The sequence below is a fragment of the Ranitomeya imitator genome, chromosome 7 (genome assembly GCF_032444005.1).
Source record: "Ranitomeya imitator isolate aRanImi1 chromosome 7, aRanImi1.pri, whole genome shotgun sequence".
In the NCBI taxonomy this organism is placed as follows: domain Eukaryota; kingdom Metazoa; phylum Chordata; class Amphibia; order Anura; family Dendrobatidae; genus Ranitomeya; species Ranitomeya imitator.
The window spans coordinates 177,019,583-177,039,799 of NC_091288.1; the positions used below are offsets into that span (position 1 = coordinate 177,019,583).

The 20,217-nt window shown below is 47.8% G+C and overlaps 1 protein-coding gene across 2 annotated transcripts in view; it reads left to right on the forward strand.

Moving 5' to 3' along the window:
* Window positions 1–244: 244 nt before the first annotated feature.
* CEP20 (centrosomal protein 20) overlaps window positions 245–20,217 on the forward strand; it is a 34,924-nt gene continuing 14,951 nt past the window's right edge. For both annotated transcript variants that reach the window (XM_069734093.1, XM_069734094.1), the window contains exon 1: window positions 245–317. In XM_069734093.1, coding sequence (XP_069590194.1) covers window positions 290–317 — 28 coding nt within the window. In that variant the 5' untranslated portion in view covers window positions 245–289. The remainder of the gene's footprint in view (window positions 318–20,217) is intronic.

The following is a 20,217-nucleotide window of genomic DNA, read 5'->3' on the forward strand; positions in this document are numbered from 1 at the left end:
AGGCTGTTGTGTTCTGTGCCTCCTCTTCTTTCAGGTTACAGTTTTTTCACATGATCCTGAGGTTTCTCCCACTGTAGAGTTACATGGCGCACAATGTGTAACATTAGGCCAGTTCTCTGCACATGCTTCAGGTGTCAGTCAGTTGGTCTCTACAAATATGGCGCCGCGCTGTCTCTACGTGTTATCACGCTAGTGTTAGATACGTAATGTACGTAATGACATGAGGGAGAGCGAGGACAGTACGGCGCATGCGCAGTGTGAGGCGGGTACTGTGGCTACAGGAGGCGTCATGGCGACTGTGTCAGAGCTCAGAGCCGGTGAGTGTGGCGGGTCTGTCTCCTGTTACCGAAGCCAATGTATTATGTGCGGACGTGAATACAGCCACCGACATCGGCTGTCTGAGCCCGGTGTAACTTCCCACTATAGAGCTGCCTGCTCTGGTTACCATGGCTACAGCTATGCCTACAACTGTCAGGTTTCCTAGGTATTCTGTGTACTGAGACCCCCAGATTGTGTGAGCGGTGGTGTTGGGCTCCGTTACCCTTTGTATTTGGGAATATTGAGAATAATCCTTTATGGCCCCCTACAGACCTCTGGGGGTCTGATCCCACGGGCCTCATGGGGTCTCTGATCCCACGGGCCTCATGGGGTCTCTGATCCCGCGGGCCTCATGGGGTCTCTGATCCCGCTGGCCTCTGGGGGTCTCTGATCCCGTTGGCCTCTGGGGGGTCTCTGATCCCGTTGGCCTCATGGGGTCTCTGATCCCGTTGGCCTCTGGGGGTCTCTGATCCCGTTGGCCTCTGGGGGTCTCTGATCCCGCGGGCCTCATGGGGTCTCTGATCCCGCGGGCCTCATGGGGTCTCTGATCCCGCGGGCCTCTGGAGGTCTCTGATCCCGCTGGCCTCTGGGGGTCTCTGATCCCGCTGGCCTCTGGGGGGTCTCTGATCCCGCTGGCCTCTGGGGGTCTCTGATCCCGCTGGCCTCTGGGGGTCTCTGATCCCGCTGGCCTCTGGGGGTCTCTGATCCCGGGGGTCACTGATCCCGCTGGCCTCTGGCGGTCTCTGATCCCGCTGGCCTCTGGGGGTCTCTGATCCCTGGGGTCACTGATCCCGCTGGCCTCTGGAGGTCTCTGATCCCGCTGGCCTCTGGGGGTCTCTGATCCCGCTGGCCTCTGGGGGTCTCTGATCCCGCTGGCCTCTGGGGGTCTCTGATCCCGCTGGTCTCTGGGGGTCTCTGATCCCGTTGGCCTCTGGGGGTCTCTGATCCCGGGGGTCACTGATCCCGCTGGCCTCTGGCGGTCTCTGATCCCGCTGGCCTCTGGGGGTCTCTGATTCCGCTGGCCTCTGGGGGTCTCTGATCCCGCTGGCCTCTGGGGGTCTCTGATCCCGTTGGCCTCTGGGGGTCTCTGATCCCGCTGGCCTCTGGGGGTCTCTGATCCCGCGGGCCTCATGGGGTCTCTGATCCCGCTGGCCTCTGGGGGTCTCTGATCCCGCTGGCCTCTGGGGGTCTCTGATCCCGCTGGCCTCTGGGGGTCTCTGATCCCGCTGGCCTCTGGGGGTCTCTGATCCCAGGGGTCACTGATCCCGCTAGCCTCTGGCGGTCTCTGATCCCGCTGGCCTCTGGGGGTCTCTGATCCCGCTGGCCTCTGGGGGTCTCTGATCCCGCTGGCCTCTGGGGGTCTCTGATCCCGCTGGCCTCTGGGGGTCTCTGATCCCGCTGGCCTCTGGCGGTCTCTGATCCCGCTGGCCTCTGGGGGTCTCTGATCCCGTTGGCCTCTTGCGGTCTCTGATCCCGTTGGCCTCTGGCGGTCTCTGATCCCGTTGGCCTCTGGGGGTCTCTGATCCTGGGGGTCTCTGATCCCGTTGGCCTCTGGGAGTCTCTGATCCTGCGGGCCTCTGGGGGGGGGGGACTGATCCCGTGGGCCTCTAGGGGGGACTGATCCCGCGGGCCACTGGGGTCTGATCCTAAGAACAGGACTCTGAAAATCCCCATCATAATGGAGTAGAGGCCAGGAATGCTGTGGCAGAGTACAGTGGTCAGATATTTGCCGCTCTCCCATAGAGGAGGGCTGTAGTGGGGGTGCACCTGCTTGGACTCTGCTCGGAGGGGGCATTTCAGAGCTTTGTTCTTGGAATCAGTGGGGAGACCCACAGAGATTCCCTGGATAGGTGATAACTTGTAATATTAGTAATTACCTATTAAAGCAGATCTGTTATCTCAATCTATTGCCCTTTTTAAAGGGAGGGTGCCGTGATTTTAGTTTTTGTATTAATAATTATTGATTATATAATCAATTATTTTTAATACAAAAGTAAATGTACTACTTTAATACTTTTTTATTTATTCATTTTTACTTTTGCCACTGGAGGCCGCCATTTTCATTAGTGTGGGTGTAAGTGTCTGGACACGACACTTGCACACCTCACTTACGGCAGCCATGGGCATAGGAGCCAACAGTCGGGCTCTGACCGCTCCTCCTGCCTCTCAGCTGTGACTTGGCCACGCCCACTGGGCTGCTACGTCACAGCTGTGAGAGGAGATCGCGGCCATTTTGGTTTTTTCCTCTGTCATCGCACACACAGCTCAGTGTGTGCGATCATAGCAGGAGCTGCCAGGGAGAAGCTGCTGCTGGGAGCGAGGGTCGGGGTGAGTATCTGCAGCCAGGAGCTGTGATTGCAGCCTGTACTTAGTATTACAGCACAGGCTGCAATCGCTGCTCACTGCCGACCTGTTCAGAGCAGAGCAGGGAGATGTCACACTGCTCTGCCCTGAACATGACTCAGCACTTCCTGGGAGAGGACTGAAGGTAAGTACAGAGTTTTTATTTTCTTATGCATCTACCACTGCTACCAGCCCCTATATACCACTGCTACCAGCCCTTATATACCACTGCTACCTGTCCCTATATACCACTGCTACCTGCCCCTATATAGCACTGCTACCAGCCCCTATATACCACTGCTGCCTGCCCCTATATACCACTGCTACCTGTCCCTATATACCACTGCTACCAGCCCTTATATACCACTGCTACCTGCCCCTATATACCACTGCTACCTGCTCCTATATACCACTGCTACCTGCCCCTATATACCACTGCTACCAGCCCCTATATACCACTGCTACCTGCCCCTATATACCACTGCTACCTGCTCCTATATATCACTGCTACCTGCCCCTATATATCACTGCTACCTGTCCCTATATACCACTGCTGCCTGCCCCATATACCACTGCTACCTGCTCCTATATACCACTGCTACCTGCCCCTATATACCACTGCTACCTGCCCCTATATACCACTGCTACCTGCCCCTATATACCACTGCTACCTGCCCCTATATACCACTGCTACCTGCCCCTATATACCACTGCTACCTGCTCCTATATACCACTGCTACCAGCCCCTATATACCACTGCTACCAGCCCCTAAATACCACTGCTACCTGCTCCTATATACCACTGCTGCCTGCCCCTATATACCACTGCTACCTGCCCCTATATACCACTGCTACCTGCTCCTATATACCACTGCTGCCTGCCTCTATATACCACTGCTACCTGCCCCTATATACCACTGCTACCTGCTCCTATATACCACTGCTACCTGCCCCTATATACCACTGCTACCTGCCCCTATATACCACTGCTACTTGCTCCTATATACCACTGCTGCCTGCCCCTATATACCACTGCTACCTGCCCCTATATACCACTGCTACCTGCTCCTATATACCACTGCTACCTGCTCCTATATACCACTGCTACCTGTCCCTATATACCAATGCTACCAGCCCCTATATACCACTGCTACCTGCCCCTATATACCACTGCTACCAGCCCTTATATACCACTGCTACCTGCTCCTATATACCACTGCTACCTGCTCCTATATACCACTGCTACCTGTCCCTATATACCAATGCTACTTGCCCCTATATACCACTGCTACCTGCTCCTATATACCACTGCTACCTGCCCCTATATACCACTGCTACCTGCTCCTATATACCACTGCTACCTGCCCCTATATACCACTGCTACCTGCTCCTATATACCACTGCTACCTGCTCCTATATACCACTGCTACCAGCCCTTATATACCACTGCTACCTGCTCCTATATACCACTGCTACCAGCCCCTATATACCACCTACCACTGCTACCAGCCCCTATATACCACCTACCACTGCTACCAGCCCCTATATACCACCTACCACTGCTACCAGCCTCTATATACCATCTACCACTGCTACCTCTGTCCTGTGTAGCTAATCTAGTCCTGTGTAGCTAATCCTGTCCTGTGTACAGTATCACACAAGATAGGATTAGATACACGGCGCAGCAGTCAGTATCTAATCCTCTCCTATGCACTCCTCTCCCCCCTGCGTGTCTTTCCCCATTGTGGTTTATTATTTTTGTTGTGGGAGATGAGGGAGTCGAGGATTATGCGTTCGGTATGGTATAAAAAAGATTAATAAAGGACTTTATTCTGGCCGAGTCTTTATTTACAATACATGTGAGATCTATGTGGCAGCATTATGGGTGATCTATATGGCGGTATTATGTGAGAAGCATATGGTGGTATGTGAGAACACTGGCGGTATTATGTGTGATCTATATGGCGGTATGTGAGAACACTGGCGGTATTATGTGTGATCTATATGGCGGTATGTGAGAACACTGGCGGTATTATGTGTGATCTATATGGTGGTATTATGTGAGAACTGTATGACAGTATTGTGTGATCTATTTGATAGTATTGTGTGTGATCTATATGGCGGTATTATGTGAGAACACTATGGCAGTATTATCTTCAGAAAGCGGACCCATTCTATGGTGGTTCTGGCTGAGCACCTGCACGCGGGTCTGGGGTAATAGAGGGGACAGCGTGACCTCCAGTTAGGTGCAGTCAGGGGAAGGCTGGTGAGGCGGCTGAAGAGAGGGGTCTCATTTTTATCGTTACTATATGGCTACATTTCCTTCCCAGCGTCACCCCGTACTTCGCCTGTCACCTCGCTTTCACATATTGCCAGGACAGGATGGAGAAGACAGGATCTGAGGAGGGGAATGGGGTCTGTATGCAAAGTCTGGATCAGACCAGGCCATCAATCCGCAGAAATGTTTCCTGGATTTCTGTGGAGCAGACGGTCCATCCATGTGTATAAAAGACAGCGCCCTATGTACAATCCCTGGCTGCTCCGCGCACCAAACAGGGGGCCCCCATAGACCAGCACACTGCTCTCCTGAAATACTCTGTGCTGCTGTCACCCTGCTCCCTCCACCACATATCTCCCAGAATCCTTGCTGCCTGCCATCCTTGGTGACTGTCTACTTGTCAGTATAAGGCTGCCTTCACACTATCATTATTTGGTTTGTATTTTACCTCAGTATTTGTAGCCAAAACCAGGAGTGGGTGATAAATACAGAAGTGGTGCATATGTTTCTATTATACTTTTCCTCTAATTGTTCCACTCCTGGTTTTTGCTTACAAATACTGAGGTAAAATACTGACCAAATACTGATAGTGTGACGGTAGCCATACTCTGCAGTCACCAACAAAATGGCTGCTCACTGGGTTCCTGAATATCATCCTCTCTAATCCCTTAGCAAACACCCATAAGAGGAGGAGAGGAGACATCACACAGGTCAGCAGACTCCGCCCATAATTACTGCAGTGCAGTAATGTGAGCTAGTTGTACACTAGGTTTTTCTGAAATTTCAGCAGCTGCTCCCCCTAGTGTTTAAAAGTGGAAATTCCAAAACTTTTCAAATTATTTTTCATATTTTACTAAATTATAAACAAATGATAATGATTACATTTTCTTAAAAAATATTAATTCTTTACATTTTTACAATTTCTGAAAAAAAAATTTTTTGATGGCACCTTCCCTTTAAAGGTTAACTGTGACAAGTTTTGGATTATAAACCATGTCATTTAAAAACATGTAGATGGGGTTTCTACAACCCTTTATATCCTCAGAGGTGCCAATGCATACAGTCATGGCCAAAAGTATTGACACCCCTGCAATTCTGTCATATAATACTAATTTTCTTCCTGAAAATGATTTAACCCCTTTCTGCCATTAGACGTACTATTGCGTCCATGTGGGGTGGGCTTTACTTCCCAAGGACGCAATAGTACGTCATATGCGATCGGCAGCGCTCACGGGGGGAGCGCCGCCGATCGCGGCCGGGTGTCAGCTGTTTATCGCAGCTGACATCCGGCACTATGTGCCAGGAGCGGTCACGGACCGCCCCCGGCACATTAACCCCCGGCACACCGCGATCAAAGATGATCGCGATGTGCCGGCGGTACAGGGAAGCACCGCGCAGGGAGGGGGCTCCCTGCGGGCTTCCCTGAGCCCCCCGCAGCAACGCGATGTGATCGCGTTGCTGCGAGGGTCTCACCTCCCTCCCTGCTCCCTCCAGCCCCGGATCCAAGATGGCCGCGGATCCGGGTCCTGCAGGGAGGGAGGTGGCTTCACAGAGCCTGCTCAGAGCAGGCACTGTGAAGGCTGCAGCGCTGCATGTCAGATCAGTGATCTGACAGAGTGCTGTGCAAACTGTCAGATCACTGATCTGTGATGTCCCCCCCCTGGGACAAAGTAAAAAAGTAAAAAAAAAAAATTTCAAATGTGTAAAAAAAAATATATTCCAAAATAATGAAAAAAAAAAAATATATATTATTCCCATAAATACATTTCTTTATCTAAATAAAAAAAAAAAAACAATAAAAGTACACATATTTAGTATCGCCGCGTCCGTAACGGCCCGACCTATAAAACTGGCCCACTAGTTAACCCCTTCAGTAAACACCGTAAGAAAAAAAAAAAAAGAGGCAAAAAACAACGCTTTATTATCATACCGCCGAACAAAAAGTGGAATAACACGCGATCAAAAAGACAGATATAACTAACCATGGTACCGCTGAAAGCGTCATATTGTCCCGCAAAAAACTAGCCGCCATACAGCATCATCAGCAAAAAAATAAAAAAGTTATAGTCCTGAGAATAAAGCGATGCAAAAATAATTATTTTTTCTATAAAATAGTTTTTATCGTATAAAAGCGCCAAAACATAAAAAAATGATATAAATGAGGTGTCGCTGTAATCGTACTGACCCGAAGAATAAAACTGCTTCATCAATTTTACCAAACGCGGAACGGTATAAACGCCTCCCCCAAAAGAAATTCATGAATAGCTGGTTTTTGGTAATTCTGCCTCACAAAAATCGGAATAAAAAGCGATCAAAAAATGTCACGTGCCCGAAAATGTTACCAATAAAAACATCAACTCGTCCCGCAAAAAACAAGACCTCACATGACTCTGTGGACCAAAATATAGAAAAATTATAGCTCTCAAAATGTGGTAACGCAAAAAATATTTTTTGCAATAAAAAGCGTCTTTCAGTGTGTGACGGCTGCCAATCATAAAAATCCGCTAAAAAACCCGCTATAAAAGTAAATCAAACCCCCCTTCATCACCCCCTTAGTTAGGGAAAAATTAAAAAAATGTATTTATTTCCATTTTCCCATTAGGGCTAGGGTTAGAGTTAGGGCTAGGGTTAGGGCTAGGGTTAGGGCTAGGGTTAGGGCTAGGGCTACAGTTTGGGTTGGGGCTAAAGTTACAGTTAGGGTTTAGATTACATTTACGGTTGGGAATAGGGTTGGGATTAGGGTTAGGGGTGTGTCAGGGTTAGAGGTGTGGTTAGGGTTACTGTTGGGATTAGGGTTAGGGATGTGTTTGGATTAGGGTTTCGGTTATAATTGGGGGGTTTCCACTGTTTAGGCACATCAGGGGCTCTCCAAACGCGACATGGCGTCCGATCTCAATTCCAGCCAATTCTGCGTTGAAAAAGTAAAACAGTGCTTCTTCCCTTCCGAGCTCTCCCGTGTGCCCAAACAGGGGTTTACCCCAACATATGGGGTATCAGCGTACTCAGGACAAATAGGACAACAACTTTTGGGGTCCAATTTCTCCTGCTACCCTTGGGAAAATACAAAACTCGGGGCTAAAACATATTTTTTGTGGGGAAAAAAAAGATTTTTTATTTTCACGGCTCTGCGTTATAAACTGTAGTGAAACACTTGGGGGTTCAAAGTTCTCACAACACATCTAGATTAGTTCCCTGGGGGGGTCTAGTTTCCAATATGGGGTCACTTGTGGGGGGTTTCTACTGTTTAGGTACATTAGGGGTTCTGCAAACGCAATGTGACGTCTGCAGACCATTCCATCTAAGTCTGCATTCCAAATGGCGCTCCTTCCCTTCCGAGCTCTGCCATGCGCTCAAACGGTGGTTTCCCCCAACATACGGGGTATCAGCGTACTCAGGACAAATTGGACAACAACTTTTGGGGTCGAATTTCTCCTCTTACCCTCGGGAAAATACAAAACTGGGGGCTAAAAAATAATTTTGGGGGGAAAGATTTTTTTTTTTTTAATTTTCACGGCTCTGCGTTACAAACTGTAGTGAAACACTTGGGGGTTCAAAGCTATCACAACACATCTAGATGAGTTGCTTAGGGGGTCTAGTTTCCAAAATGGTGTCGCTTGTGGGAGGTTTCTACTGTTTAGGTACATTAGGGGCTCTGCAAATGCAATGTGACACCTGCAGACCATTCCATCTAAGTCTGCATTCAAATGGCACTCCTTCCCTTCTGAGCCCTCCCATGTGCCCAAACAGTGGTTCCCCCCACATATGGTGTATCATCGCACTCAGGACAAATTGGGCAACAAATTTTGGGGTCCAATTTCTCCTGTTACCCTCAGGAAAATACAAAACTGGGGGCTAAAAAAATAATTTTTGTGGGAAAAAAATTTTGTTTTATTTTTACGGCTCTGCATTATAAACTTCTGTGAAGCACTTGGTGGGTCAAAGTGCTCACCACACCTCTAGATAAGTTCCTTAGGGGGTCTACTTTCCAAAATGGTGTCACTTGTGGGGGGTTTCAATGTTTAGGCACATCAGTGGCTCTTCAAACGCAACATGACGTCCCATCTCAATTCCTGTCAATTTTGCATTGAAAAGTCAAACGGCGCTCCTTCCCTTCCGAGCTCTCCCATCCGCCCAAACAGTGGTTTACCCCCACATATGGGCTATCAGCGTACTCAGGACAAATTGTACAACAACTTTTGGGGTCCAATTTCTTCTCTTACCCTTGGGAAAATAAAAAATTGGGGGCGAAAAGATAATTTTTGTGAAAAAATATGATTTTTTATTTTTACGGTTCTACATTATAAACTTCTGTGAAGCACTTGTTGGGTCAAAGTGCTCACCACACCTCTAGATAAGCTCCTTAGGGGGTCTACTTTCCAAAATGGTGTCACTTGTGGGGGGTTTCAATGTTTAGCCACATCAGGGGCTCTCCAAACGAAACATGGCGTCCCATCTCAATTCCAGTCAATTTTGCATTGAAAAGTCAAATGGCACTCCTTCGCTTCCGAGCTCTGCCATGCGCCCAAACAGTGGTTTACCCCCACATGTGGGGTATTGGCATACTCAGGACAAATTGTACAACAATGTTTGGGGTCCATTTTCTCCTGTTACCCTTGGTAAAATAAAACAAATTGGAGCTGAATTATATTTTTTGTGAAAAAAAGTTAAATGTTCATTTTTATTTAAACATTCAAAAAATTCCTGTGAAGCACCAGAAGGGTTAATAAACTTCTTGAATATGGTTTTGAGCACCTTGAGGGGTGTAGTTTTTAGAATGGTGTCACACTTGGGTATTTTCTATCATATAGACCCCTCAAAATGACTTCAAATGAGATGTGGTCCCTAAAATAAAATGGTGTTGTAGAAATGAGAAATTGCTGGTCAACTTTTAACCCTTATAACTCCCTAACAAAAAAAAATTTTGGTTCCAAAATTGTGCTGATGTAAAGTAGACATGTGGGAAATGTTACTTAAGTATTTTGTGTGACATATCTCTGTGATTTAATTGCATAAAAATTCAAAGTTGGAAAATTGCGAAATTTTCATAATTTTCGCCAAATTTCCGTTTTTTTCACAAATAAACGCAGGTACTATCAAATAATTTTTACCATTGTCATGAAGTACAATATGTCATGAGAAAACAATGTCAGAATCACCAGGATCCATTGAAGCGTTCCAGAGTTATAACCTCATAAAGGGACAGTGGTCAGAATTGTAAAAATTGGCCCGGTCATTAACGTGCAAACCACCCTTGGGGGTAAAGGGGTTAAACACAAATTATTTGGTATTATCTTCATTTAATTTGTCTTAAATGAAAAAACACAAAAAGAATTGTCCTAAAGCCAAATTGGATATAATTCCACACCAAACATAAGCAAGGGGGTGGACAAAATTATTGGCACTGTTCAAAAAATCATGTGATGCTTCTCTAATTTGTGTAATTAACAGCACCTGTAACTTACCTGTGGCACCTAACAGGTGTTGGCAATAACTAAATCACACTTGCAGCCAGTTGACATGGATTAAAGTTGACTCAACCTCTGTCCTGTGTCCTTGTGTGTACCACATTGAGCATGGAGAAAAGAAAGAAGACCAAAGAACTGTCTGAGGACTTGAGAAACCAAATTGTGAGGAAGCATGAGCAATCTCAAGGCTACAAGTCCATCTCCAAAGACCGGAATGTTCCTGTGTCTACCGTGCGCAGTGTCATCAAGAAGTTTAAATCCCATGGCACTGTGGGTAACCTCCCTAGATGTGGACGGAAAAGAAAAATTGACAAGAGATTTCAACGCAAGATTGTGCGGATGTTGGCTAAAGAACCTCGACTAACATCCAAACAAGTTCCAACTGCCCTGCAGTCCGAGGGTACAACAGTGTAAACCCGTACTATCCGTCGGCGTCTGAATGAAAAGGGACTGTATGGTAGGAGACCCAGGAAGACCCCACTTCTTACCCCGAGACATAAAGAAGCCAGGCTAGAGTTTGCCAAAACTTACCTGAAAAAGCCTAAAACGTTTTGGAAGAATGTTCTCTGGTCAGATGAGACAAATGTAGAGCTTTTTGGGCAAGGCATCAACATAGAGTTTACAGGAGAAATTCAAAGGAAAGAACACGATCCCTACAGTCAAACATGGTGGAGGTTCCCTGATGTTTTGGGGTTGCTTTGCTGCCTCTGGCACTGGACTGCTTGACCGTGTGCATGGCATTATGAAGTCTGAAGACTACCAACAATTTTTGCAGCATAATGTAGGGGCCAGTGTGAGAAAGCTGGGTCTCCCTCAGAGGTCATGGGTCTTCCAGCAGGACAATGACCCAAAACACACTTCAAAAAGCACTAGAAAATGGTTTGAGAGAAAGCACTGGAGACTTCTAAGGTGGCCAGCAATGAGTCCAGACCTGAATCCCATAGAACACCTGTGGAGAGATCTAAAAATGGCAGTTTGGAGAAGGCACCCTTCAAATATCAGGGACCTGGAGCAGTTTGCCAAAGAAGAATGGTCTAAAATTCCAGCAGAGCATTGTAAGAAACTCATTGATGGTTACCGGAAGCGGTTGGTCGCAGTTATTTTGGCTAAAGGTTGTGCAACCAAGTATCAGGCTGAGGGTGCCAATACGTTTGTCTGGCCCATTTTTGGAGTTTAGTGTGAAATGATCAATGTTTTGCTTTTTCTTCATTCTCTTTTGTGTTTTTTCATTTAAGACAAATGAAGATAATACCAAAGAATTTGTGTTTGCAATCATTTTCAGGAAGAACCTGAGTATTATCTGACAGAATTGCAGGGGTGTCAATACTTTTGACCATGACTGTAGCTCTGAAAAAGTGTTTTATACATGTCCTGCAGTGCATGTCCGATGGGAGAATGCAGATTATGATCCGGTCTCTTCAATCACCGTCTCTTCTGTCTGGATGGAAGTAGATGACGTCTCTGTCATCTATGTGGTGTTTGATGGCTCCAACACTATATGATGGCCCCTTCACATTAATCTCCACACTGTATGATGCCCCCGTAGATAGCCTCCATATAGTATAAAGCACCAGATCGTCCTAAATGTTGTATAATACACTCCCCGTAAGCCTCCATATAGTATAATGCACTCCCCGTAAGCCTCCATATAGTATAATGCACTCCCCATAGGCCTACTCTATATTGTATAATGCACCCCCATAGGCAGACTCTATAGCACAAGGCAGCACCCATAGGCAGACTCTGTAGCACAAGGCAGCACCAATTTTGGCAGAGACTGTAGTATAAGGCAGCACCCCATAGGCAGACCCTGTAGTATAAGGCAGCACCCCGTAGGCAGACCCTGTAGTATAAGGCAGCACCCATATAGGCAGATCTTGTAGTATAAGTAAGCCCCCCGTAGGCAGACCCTGTAGTATAAGGCAGACCCTGTAGTATAAGGCAGCTGTTGTGAATTCCGTTCTGGAGCTCCCTCCTGTGGTTGCTAATGGTATTTTTGTGGGTTCTGCCCTTGGGCTCCCTCTGGTGGTTTCGAGTGGAACTGCTGCTCTGTTAGGTAGCTGTAGCAGCTGCCTTCACTAATCGCCTTGCCTGGGGTTGTTATTTAAACCTGCTCTGGGCTTTAGTTCATGCCTGCTGTCTATGTTCTTGGTTGGATTTGATTCTATCCTTGGATTTCTCATATGGCCAGTCCTTGTCTGCAAAAGATAAGTTTTTGCTTGTGTTTGTTTGTCCATTTGTTTGGACTCCATTGCTCTGCATATTTGTCTATTTTTGTCCAGCTTGTCACTATGTATTATTCAGGCTAGCTGGAAGCTTTGGGAAAGCAGATTTGCCCCTCCACACCGTGAGTCGGTGTGGAGTTCATTTTTGTAAACTCTGCGTGGATTTTTGTAGTTTTTAATACTGACCGCACAGTATCCATTGCTCTATGACTATCTAGTTTAGTATTGGCCTCCCTTTGCTGAATTCTGATTTCATTTCTGTGTTCGTCATTTCCCTCTCCTTTCACAGTCAATATTTGTGGGGGGCTGTCTTTCCTTTTGTGGCTTTCTGTGAGGCAAGATAGCTTTCTATTTCCTTCTTTAGGGGTAGTTATATCTGAGGCTGTGACGAGGTGTCTAGGGAGTGTCAGGAACCTCCCTCGGCTATTGAAATGGACCCTGTTAAAGTCCAGGCCATTCATGATTGGACTCAACCTACATCGGTAAAGAGCCTTCAGAAATTTTTGGGCTTTGCCAATTTTTATCGCCGCTTTATTGCTAATTTTTCTAATGTGGTGAAGCCTCTGACCGATTTGACGAGGAAGGGCGCTGATGTGGTGAATTGGTCCTCTGCGGCTGTTGAGGCCTTTCAGGAGCTTAAACGTCATTTTGCTTCTGCCCCTGTGTTGCGTCAGCCAGATGTTTCTCTCCCTTTTCAGGTTGAGGTTGATGCATCGGAGATTGGAGCAGGGGCCGTTTTGTCTCAGAGAAATTCTGATGGCTCTTTGATAAAACCATGTGCTTTCTTCTCCAGAAAGTTTTCGCCTTCTGAGCGTAATTATGATGTCGGCAATCTGGAGTTGTTGGCAATGAAGTGGGCATTTGAGGAGTGGCGACATTGGCTTGAGGGAGCCAAGCATCGCGTGGTGGTCTTGACTGATCACAAGAATCTGATTTACCTCGAGTCTGCTAAGCGGTTGAATCCTAGACAGGCTCGGTGGTCTCTGTTTTTCTCACGTTTTGATTTTGTGGTCTCGTATATTCCGGGATATAAGAATGTGAAGGCTGATGCCCTTTCTAGGAGTTTTTTGCCTGATTCTCCGGGAGTTCTTGAGCCGGCTGGGATCCTCAAGGAGGGGGTGATTCTTTCTGCCATCTCCCCTGATTTGCGGCGGGTACTTCAGGAGTTTCAGGCTGATAAACCTGACCGCTGTCCTGTGGGGAAATTGTTTGTTCCTGATAGATGGACTAGTAGGGTAATTTCTGAGGTTCATTGTTCGGTGTTGGCTGGTCACCCTGGGATTTTCGGTACCAGAGATTTGGTGGCTAGGTCCTTTTGGTGGCCTTTCTTGTCGCGGGATGTGCGTTCGTTTGTGCAGTCCTGTGGGACCTGTGTTCGGGCTAAGCCTTGCTGCTCCCGTGCCAGCGGGTTGCTTTTGCCTTTGCCTATTCCTGAGAGGCCCTGGACGCATATTTCCATGAATTTTATTTCTGATCTTCCTGTTTCTCAGAAGATGTCTGTCATCTGGGTGGTTTGTGACCGGTTTTCTAATATGGTCCATTTGGTGCCGTTGCCTAAGTTGCCTTCCTCTTCTGATTTGGTTCCATTATTTTTTCAGCATGTGGTTCGTTAGCATGGTATTCCGGAGAATATTGAGTCTGACAGAGGTTCCCAGTTCGTTTCTAGGTTTTGGCGGTCCTTTTGTGCTAGAATGGGCATTGATTTGTCTTTTTCTTCTGCATTCCATCCTCAGACAAATGGCCAAACGGAGCGAACCAATCAGACCTTGGAAACCTATTTGAGATGCTTCGTGTCTGCTGATCAGGATGATTGGGTGACCTTTTTGCCGTTGGCCGAGTTTGCCCTTAATAATCGGGCTAGTTCGGCTACCTTGGTTTCGCCTTTTTTTTTGTAACTTTGGTTTTCATCCTCGTTTTTCTTCAGGGCAGCTTGAGCCTTCTGACTGTCCTGGGGTGGATTCCGTGGTGGACAGGTTGCAGCAAATTTGGACTCATGTGGTGGACAATTTGACGTTGTCTCAGGAGAAGGCTCAGCGTTTTGCTAACCGTCGTCGGTGTGTTGGTCCCCGGCTTCGTGTTGGGGATTTGGTTTGGTTGTCTTCTCGTCATGTTCCTATGAAGGTTTCTTCCCCTAAGTTCAAGCCTCGCTTTATTGGGCCTTATAAGATTTCTGAAACTATCAATCCAGTGTCTTTTCGTTTGGCCCTTCCAGCTTCCTTTTCCATTCATAATGTGTTCCATAGATCCTTGTTGCGGAGATATGTGGTACCTATAGTTCCCTCCGTTGATCCTCCTGCTCCGGTGTTGGTTGAGGGGGAATTGGAATATGTGGTAGAGAAGATTTTGGATTCTCGTTTTTCGAGGCGGAAGCTTCAGTATCTGGTCAAGTGGAAGGGTTATGGCCAGCAGGATAATTCTTGGGTTGTTGCCTCCGATGTTCATGCTCCCGATTTGGTTCGTGCTTTCCATTTGGCTCGGCCTGGGAGCTCTGGTGAGGGTTCGGTGACCTCTCCTCAAGGGGGGGGTACTGTTGTGAATTCCGTTCTGGAGCTCCCTCCTGTGGTTGCTAATGGTATTTTTGTGGGTTCTGCCCTTGGGCTCCCTCTGGTGGTTTCGAGTGGAACTGCTGCTCTGTTAGGTAGCTGTAGCAGCTGCCTTCACTAATCGCCTTGCCTGGGGTTGTTATTCTTTAGTTCATGCCTGCTGTCTATGTTCTTGGTTGGATTTGATTCTATCCTTGGATTTCTCATATGGCCAGTCCTTGTCTGCAAAAGATAAGTTTTTGCTTGTGTTTGTTTGTCCATTTGTTTGGACTCCATTGCTCTGCATATTTGTCTATTTTTATCGAGCTTGTCACTATGTATTATTCAGGCTAGCTGGAAGCTCTGGGAAAGCAGATTTGCCCCTCCACACCGTGAGTCGGTGTGGAGTTCATTTTTGTAAACTCTGCGTGGATTTTTGTAGTTTTTAATACTGACCGCACAGTATCCATTGCTCTATGACTATCTAGTTTAGTATTGGCCTCCCTTTGCTGAATTCTGATTTCATTTCTGTGTTCGTCATTTCCCTCTCCTTTCACAGTCAATATTTGTGGGGGGCTGTCTTTCCTTTTGGGGCTTTCTGTGAGGCAAGATAGCTTTCTATTTCCTTCTTTAGGGGTAGTTATATCTGAGGCTGTGACGAGGTGTCTAGGGAGTGTCAGGAACATCCCACGGCTATTTCTAGTTGTGTTGTTAGGATTAGGGACTGCGGTCAGTAGAGATACCACCCTCTCAGAGCTCGTTCCATGTTGCGTTTTAGCCACCAGGTCATATCAGTGTGGCCTCTTAACCACCAGGTCATAACAGGCAGCACCCCGTAGGCAGACCCTGTAGTATAAGGCAGCACCCATATAGGCAGACCCTGTAGTATAAGGCAGCACCCATATAGGCAGACCCTGTAGTATAAGGCAGCACCCCTATAGGCATACCCTGTAGTATAAGGCAGTACCCCTATAGCCAGACCCTGTAGTATAAGGCAGCACCCATAAAAAATAAATACTCACCTCTCTTCTTCCTGATTCCTCCGCAGCTCTGAGCGCCCGCTCATCTCCTGACAGTGGGCGCTGTTAGAGACGTAATTGCACCTGCTGTCAGTATTGGCGTCGGTGAGGCCAGACGCTGACAGGGGGATGATGGCAGAAGGAGCATAGCGCTCCTCCCATCAATGCGATCAGCTGTATCGGCTAAATGCTGATACAGCTGACCCTGCAATGACGGGCAGGGGGCCCACTGCTGGCACTGGGGCCCTCCCACCTGCTCAGGGGCCTATAGTAGCCGGGTGGCAAAGCAGGGAGATTGATTCTCCCTGGTCTGCGGCAGAATGTAATTGTATCGGCGCGCGCAGTTACAGTATCGTAGCTCTGGGTGGGCCCCCTCAGAGCACGGGGCCCTGGGTGACCGCCCCCTCTGCCCCTGGTAGCTACGCTACTGTCGGTCTCTGATGCCTTGCGCTGGAGCGAGACCTCCGGCACTGTATGGATGACAGACATCATCCCCTTTCATACAGATAGAAGAGGCGACAATTGAAGGCACCGAATCTTAATCTGGATTGGCCAGACCACACAATTCACATGCAGAGTGGGACATGTATAAAACACTGTTTATTCAGTCGCCATGACAGCAGCACGAGAGAGGGGATCTGCCCTTCAGGGACAGGAAATCTACAGACATAAAAAGGGCAGCACCTCTCTCCTGCATCAGCTGGTTTCCTGTCCCTGACAGGCGATCCTTTTCAGACAGACCTTGTGAAGAAGGTGGAAGAAAAGACTACCCAGTCCTGGTGGTCCGATGCAGGTAGCGGGTGGGCCCCTACATCGGACTGTCCAGGGCGCAGGAAGCACCACACAGCAGGGGGACTGCCTTGTGTCAGGTGTCAACAGAGGGAAGCAGCCTTCAGAACGGCTTGCTTCCTAATGACCCTTCGCCGCAGGTACCCGGTAAGTATGTGGTACCTGCTCCTGGGGCTGTGTCTGGCGGGCCTTTCTGGGTCTGATCGCGTCCTGCGGTGGTGAATGCTTTGGTCCGGACGCGCGGCCGGCATGTCCGGGTGTCTATGGACGCGCCGCAGTCGTGACCGGAAGGGGCGCTCCCTGGTGAGACCAGCGGCGCACCCTGATGACGCGGCCAGCGGCGCAGTCTGATGACGCGACCAGGCATGCGCGGTGGAGCCGCGCCGGATGGTGGCGTATCCCTCTGGGTTAACGGTGAAAGCGAGTGTGGCGTAGCCTGGGGGGGACCCTATTGTCAGCTGGGGGCGCGGCCTCGGGAGGGGGAGGCCAGTCCTCACGTTGGTGCCGGGCAGGTCACGCGGAGATCCTGCTGACCCCCATCCGGGGGCGGTACCGTTGGGGGCATATTTAAGAAAGGATATGGCAGCTGCTGAGTGTCTCAGACCCATTTTTCAAATGGAGTCACCAGAGCAAGAAGCACCGCAGCTGGAGAAGCGGCCTCAGCCCATAGAAGAGACCCATGCTATCTCCCAGCGGTGATCTAGTGGCAGTAGTCGTGCTGGTGGAGCCAAAAGTATTCAGAAGTCGAGCATGTCCTCAAGCCGTAAAACATTACCGGCCAGGAAGGACCTCCCCACTAACTACGGTACCGTGAACTACGCATCTGGGCAAGTAATCTATGTGAAAGTTCACTTGGTGATCCTCTGCCCTCTTTATGTCCCCTCTCTCTTTACTAGGGGAGAAAATGTTCCACCAAGGCCAAACACAGGGAGTGTGGGGAACCACTCCCGGATAGCTATGAGGAAAGGTTGTACAGGCCTTGCATACAACGCTTAATAGAGGAAGAGGCCCCTGACCTTACATCTACCTTGAGAGATATGGTTAGACGAGAAATCAGGGGTTCTATTAAATCCCAAAAGACAGATTTTAAAAAGGGGGAAAAAAATTAGATCCCCAATGTCGGACTTTAGTTCAGACTCGGGCAAGCTAAGCTCAGATTCCTCTCCATCTTCCTCTTCATCCATGGACGCTGAGTCGGGTCACTCCTGCTTACCACTAGATAGAATTAATTGGCTGGTTAAAGCAGTAAATAATACAATGGGGATTGAGGAGCCCCAGTCGGAGTGCTCCATGCAGAACATAATGTTTAAGGGGTTAGGTAAAAAATCCCGTAGATCTTTTCCGGTGATTGATAAAATAAACGCTTTAATCACAAGGGAGTGGAAGAAGCCGGAAATGATCACTTCCACCAGCGTTTAAGAGGAGGTATCCATTCGAGGAAGAAGATTCATCCTCATGGGATAAAGCCCCGAAGTTAGACGCAGCAGTAGCCAAAGCATGTAAAAAGACCTCGCTACCATTTGAGGATTTAGGCAATCTAAAAGACCCGTTAGACAGAAATGCTGACATTTTTCTTAAGGGTACTTGGGAAACGGCAGCGGGATCTCTGAGACCAGCAATTGAGGCTACTTGTACAGCACGGTCGCTAATGGTGTGGCTTGGCCGCCTGGAAGATCAACTTAAAAACAAAGTCCCTAGAAATGAGATCTTAGCCTCCCTTCCTATAATTCAAGAAGCAGCAGCTTTTCTTTCAGACGCTTCGGCGGATTCGGTGAAATTGGCAGCCAGATCTTCAGCCCTGTCGAATGCAGCCCGCAGGGCTTTATGGATAAAGTGTTGGCCAGGAGATTTACAGGCCATATCAAAATTGTGGCATTCCCTGTGAGGGGGTGCACTTGTTTGGGCCAGTACTGGATGAGCTGGCGATAATAAGAAAAACTATTTCCCTTCCTAGGAAGAACCTCATACAGACGGGAATACAATAGAGGATCGTTCAACAGCAAAAGGTCAAATAGAGAAAGATCCAGACAGGAGAAGAGGTAGAGGGTATATGTTTAATTCCTCTCTGGACTATAAAAAGCCTCAATGACTGCTGGACCAGGTGGGTGGAAGACTTTCAGCCTTCTACCTGGCCTGGTTGAAGATTTCCAATAGCCCATAGGTCCTCAGTATTATTGCAACTGGTCTAAAGTTCGAGTTCCAAAGGAATCCTCAGGATAAATTTTGTCTAACACCTGTCCGTTCTTCTTCTGCAGAACAATTGGCACTGGAATCAAGTCTGGGAACTTCAGCAAAAAGGAGTGCTGATTAATGTACCCACAATACAGAGAGGTAAGGGGTTTTATTCCCCCCTCTTCCTGATTAAAAAACCTGATGGGTCCTTCCGCACCATCATTAACTTAAAGGCCTCAATAAATTTCTGCTTGTTCCTTCCTTCAAGATGGAGTCTGTAAAGACGGCAATAAAGCTTATGTTTAACAATTGCTTCATGGTTGTCTTAGATTTGAAAGACGCCTATTATCCCGTCACGATAGACGCAGACCACGAACAATTCCTTAGAGTGGCCGTTTCAATTAATGGTACAATTGAGCACTTCCAATACCGAGCACTTCCCTTTGGTGTCGCGGTTGCACCCCGTGTATTCACTAAAATAATGGTAGAAGTCATGGCGCACCTTCACGAACAGGACATCTTAATAATTCCCTACTTAGATGACTTATTAATCGTGGGACATTCGGAGTCACACTGCACTGACCAATTAGGGAAGGTGACTTCAGTATTGCAGAAATTGGGTTGGATCATCAATCTTAAAAAATCTTGTTTACAACCCTCTAAAGTGCAGGAGTTTTTGGGTCTTGTCATAGATTCTAGCGGGCAGGAATGTCGTCTTCCAGATAGAAAAGTGGATAGGATCTAACAACAAGTAACTAAAGTGATTAAAAATCCATCAATCTCTATAAGGAGCAATGTCACTGTTAGGATCACTCACATCATATATCCCGGCGGTTCTCTGGGCTCAATATCACACCAGAGCAGTACAGTGGGACGTATTACGTAACACCTGTCACTTGATGGGACATCTTGACAGTATTTTTTCACTATCCACCGAATCTATACAATCTTTACATTGGTGGACACATATACCAAATTTACGTAGAGGTGTTCCCTGGACAAATGATGTGTCCCGAATAGTAACTACAGATGCTAGTTCCAGGGGATGGGGAGCGCACATGGAAAATAGTTGGGTCCAGGGACTGG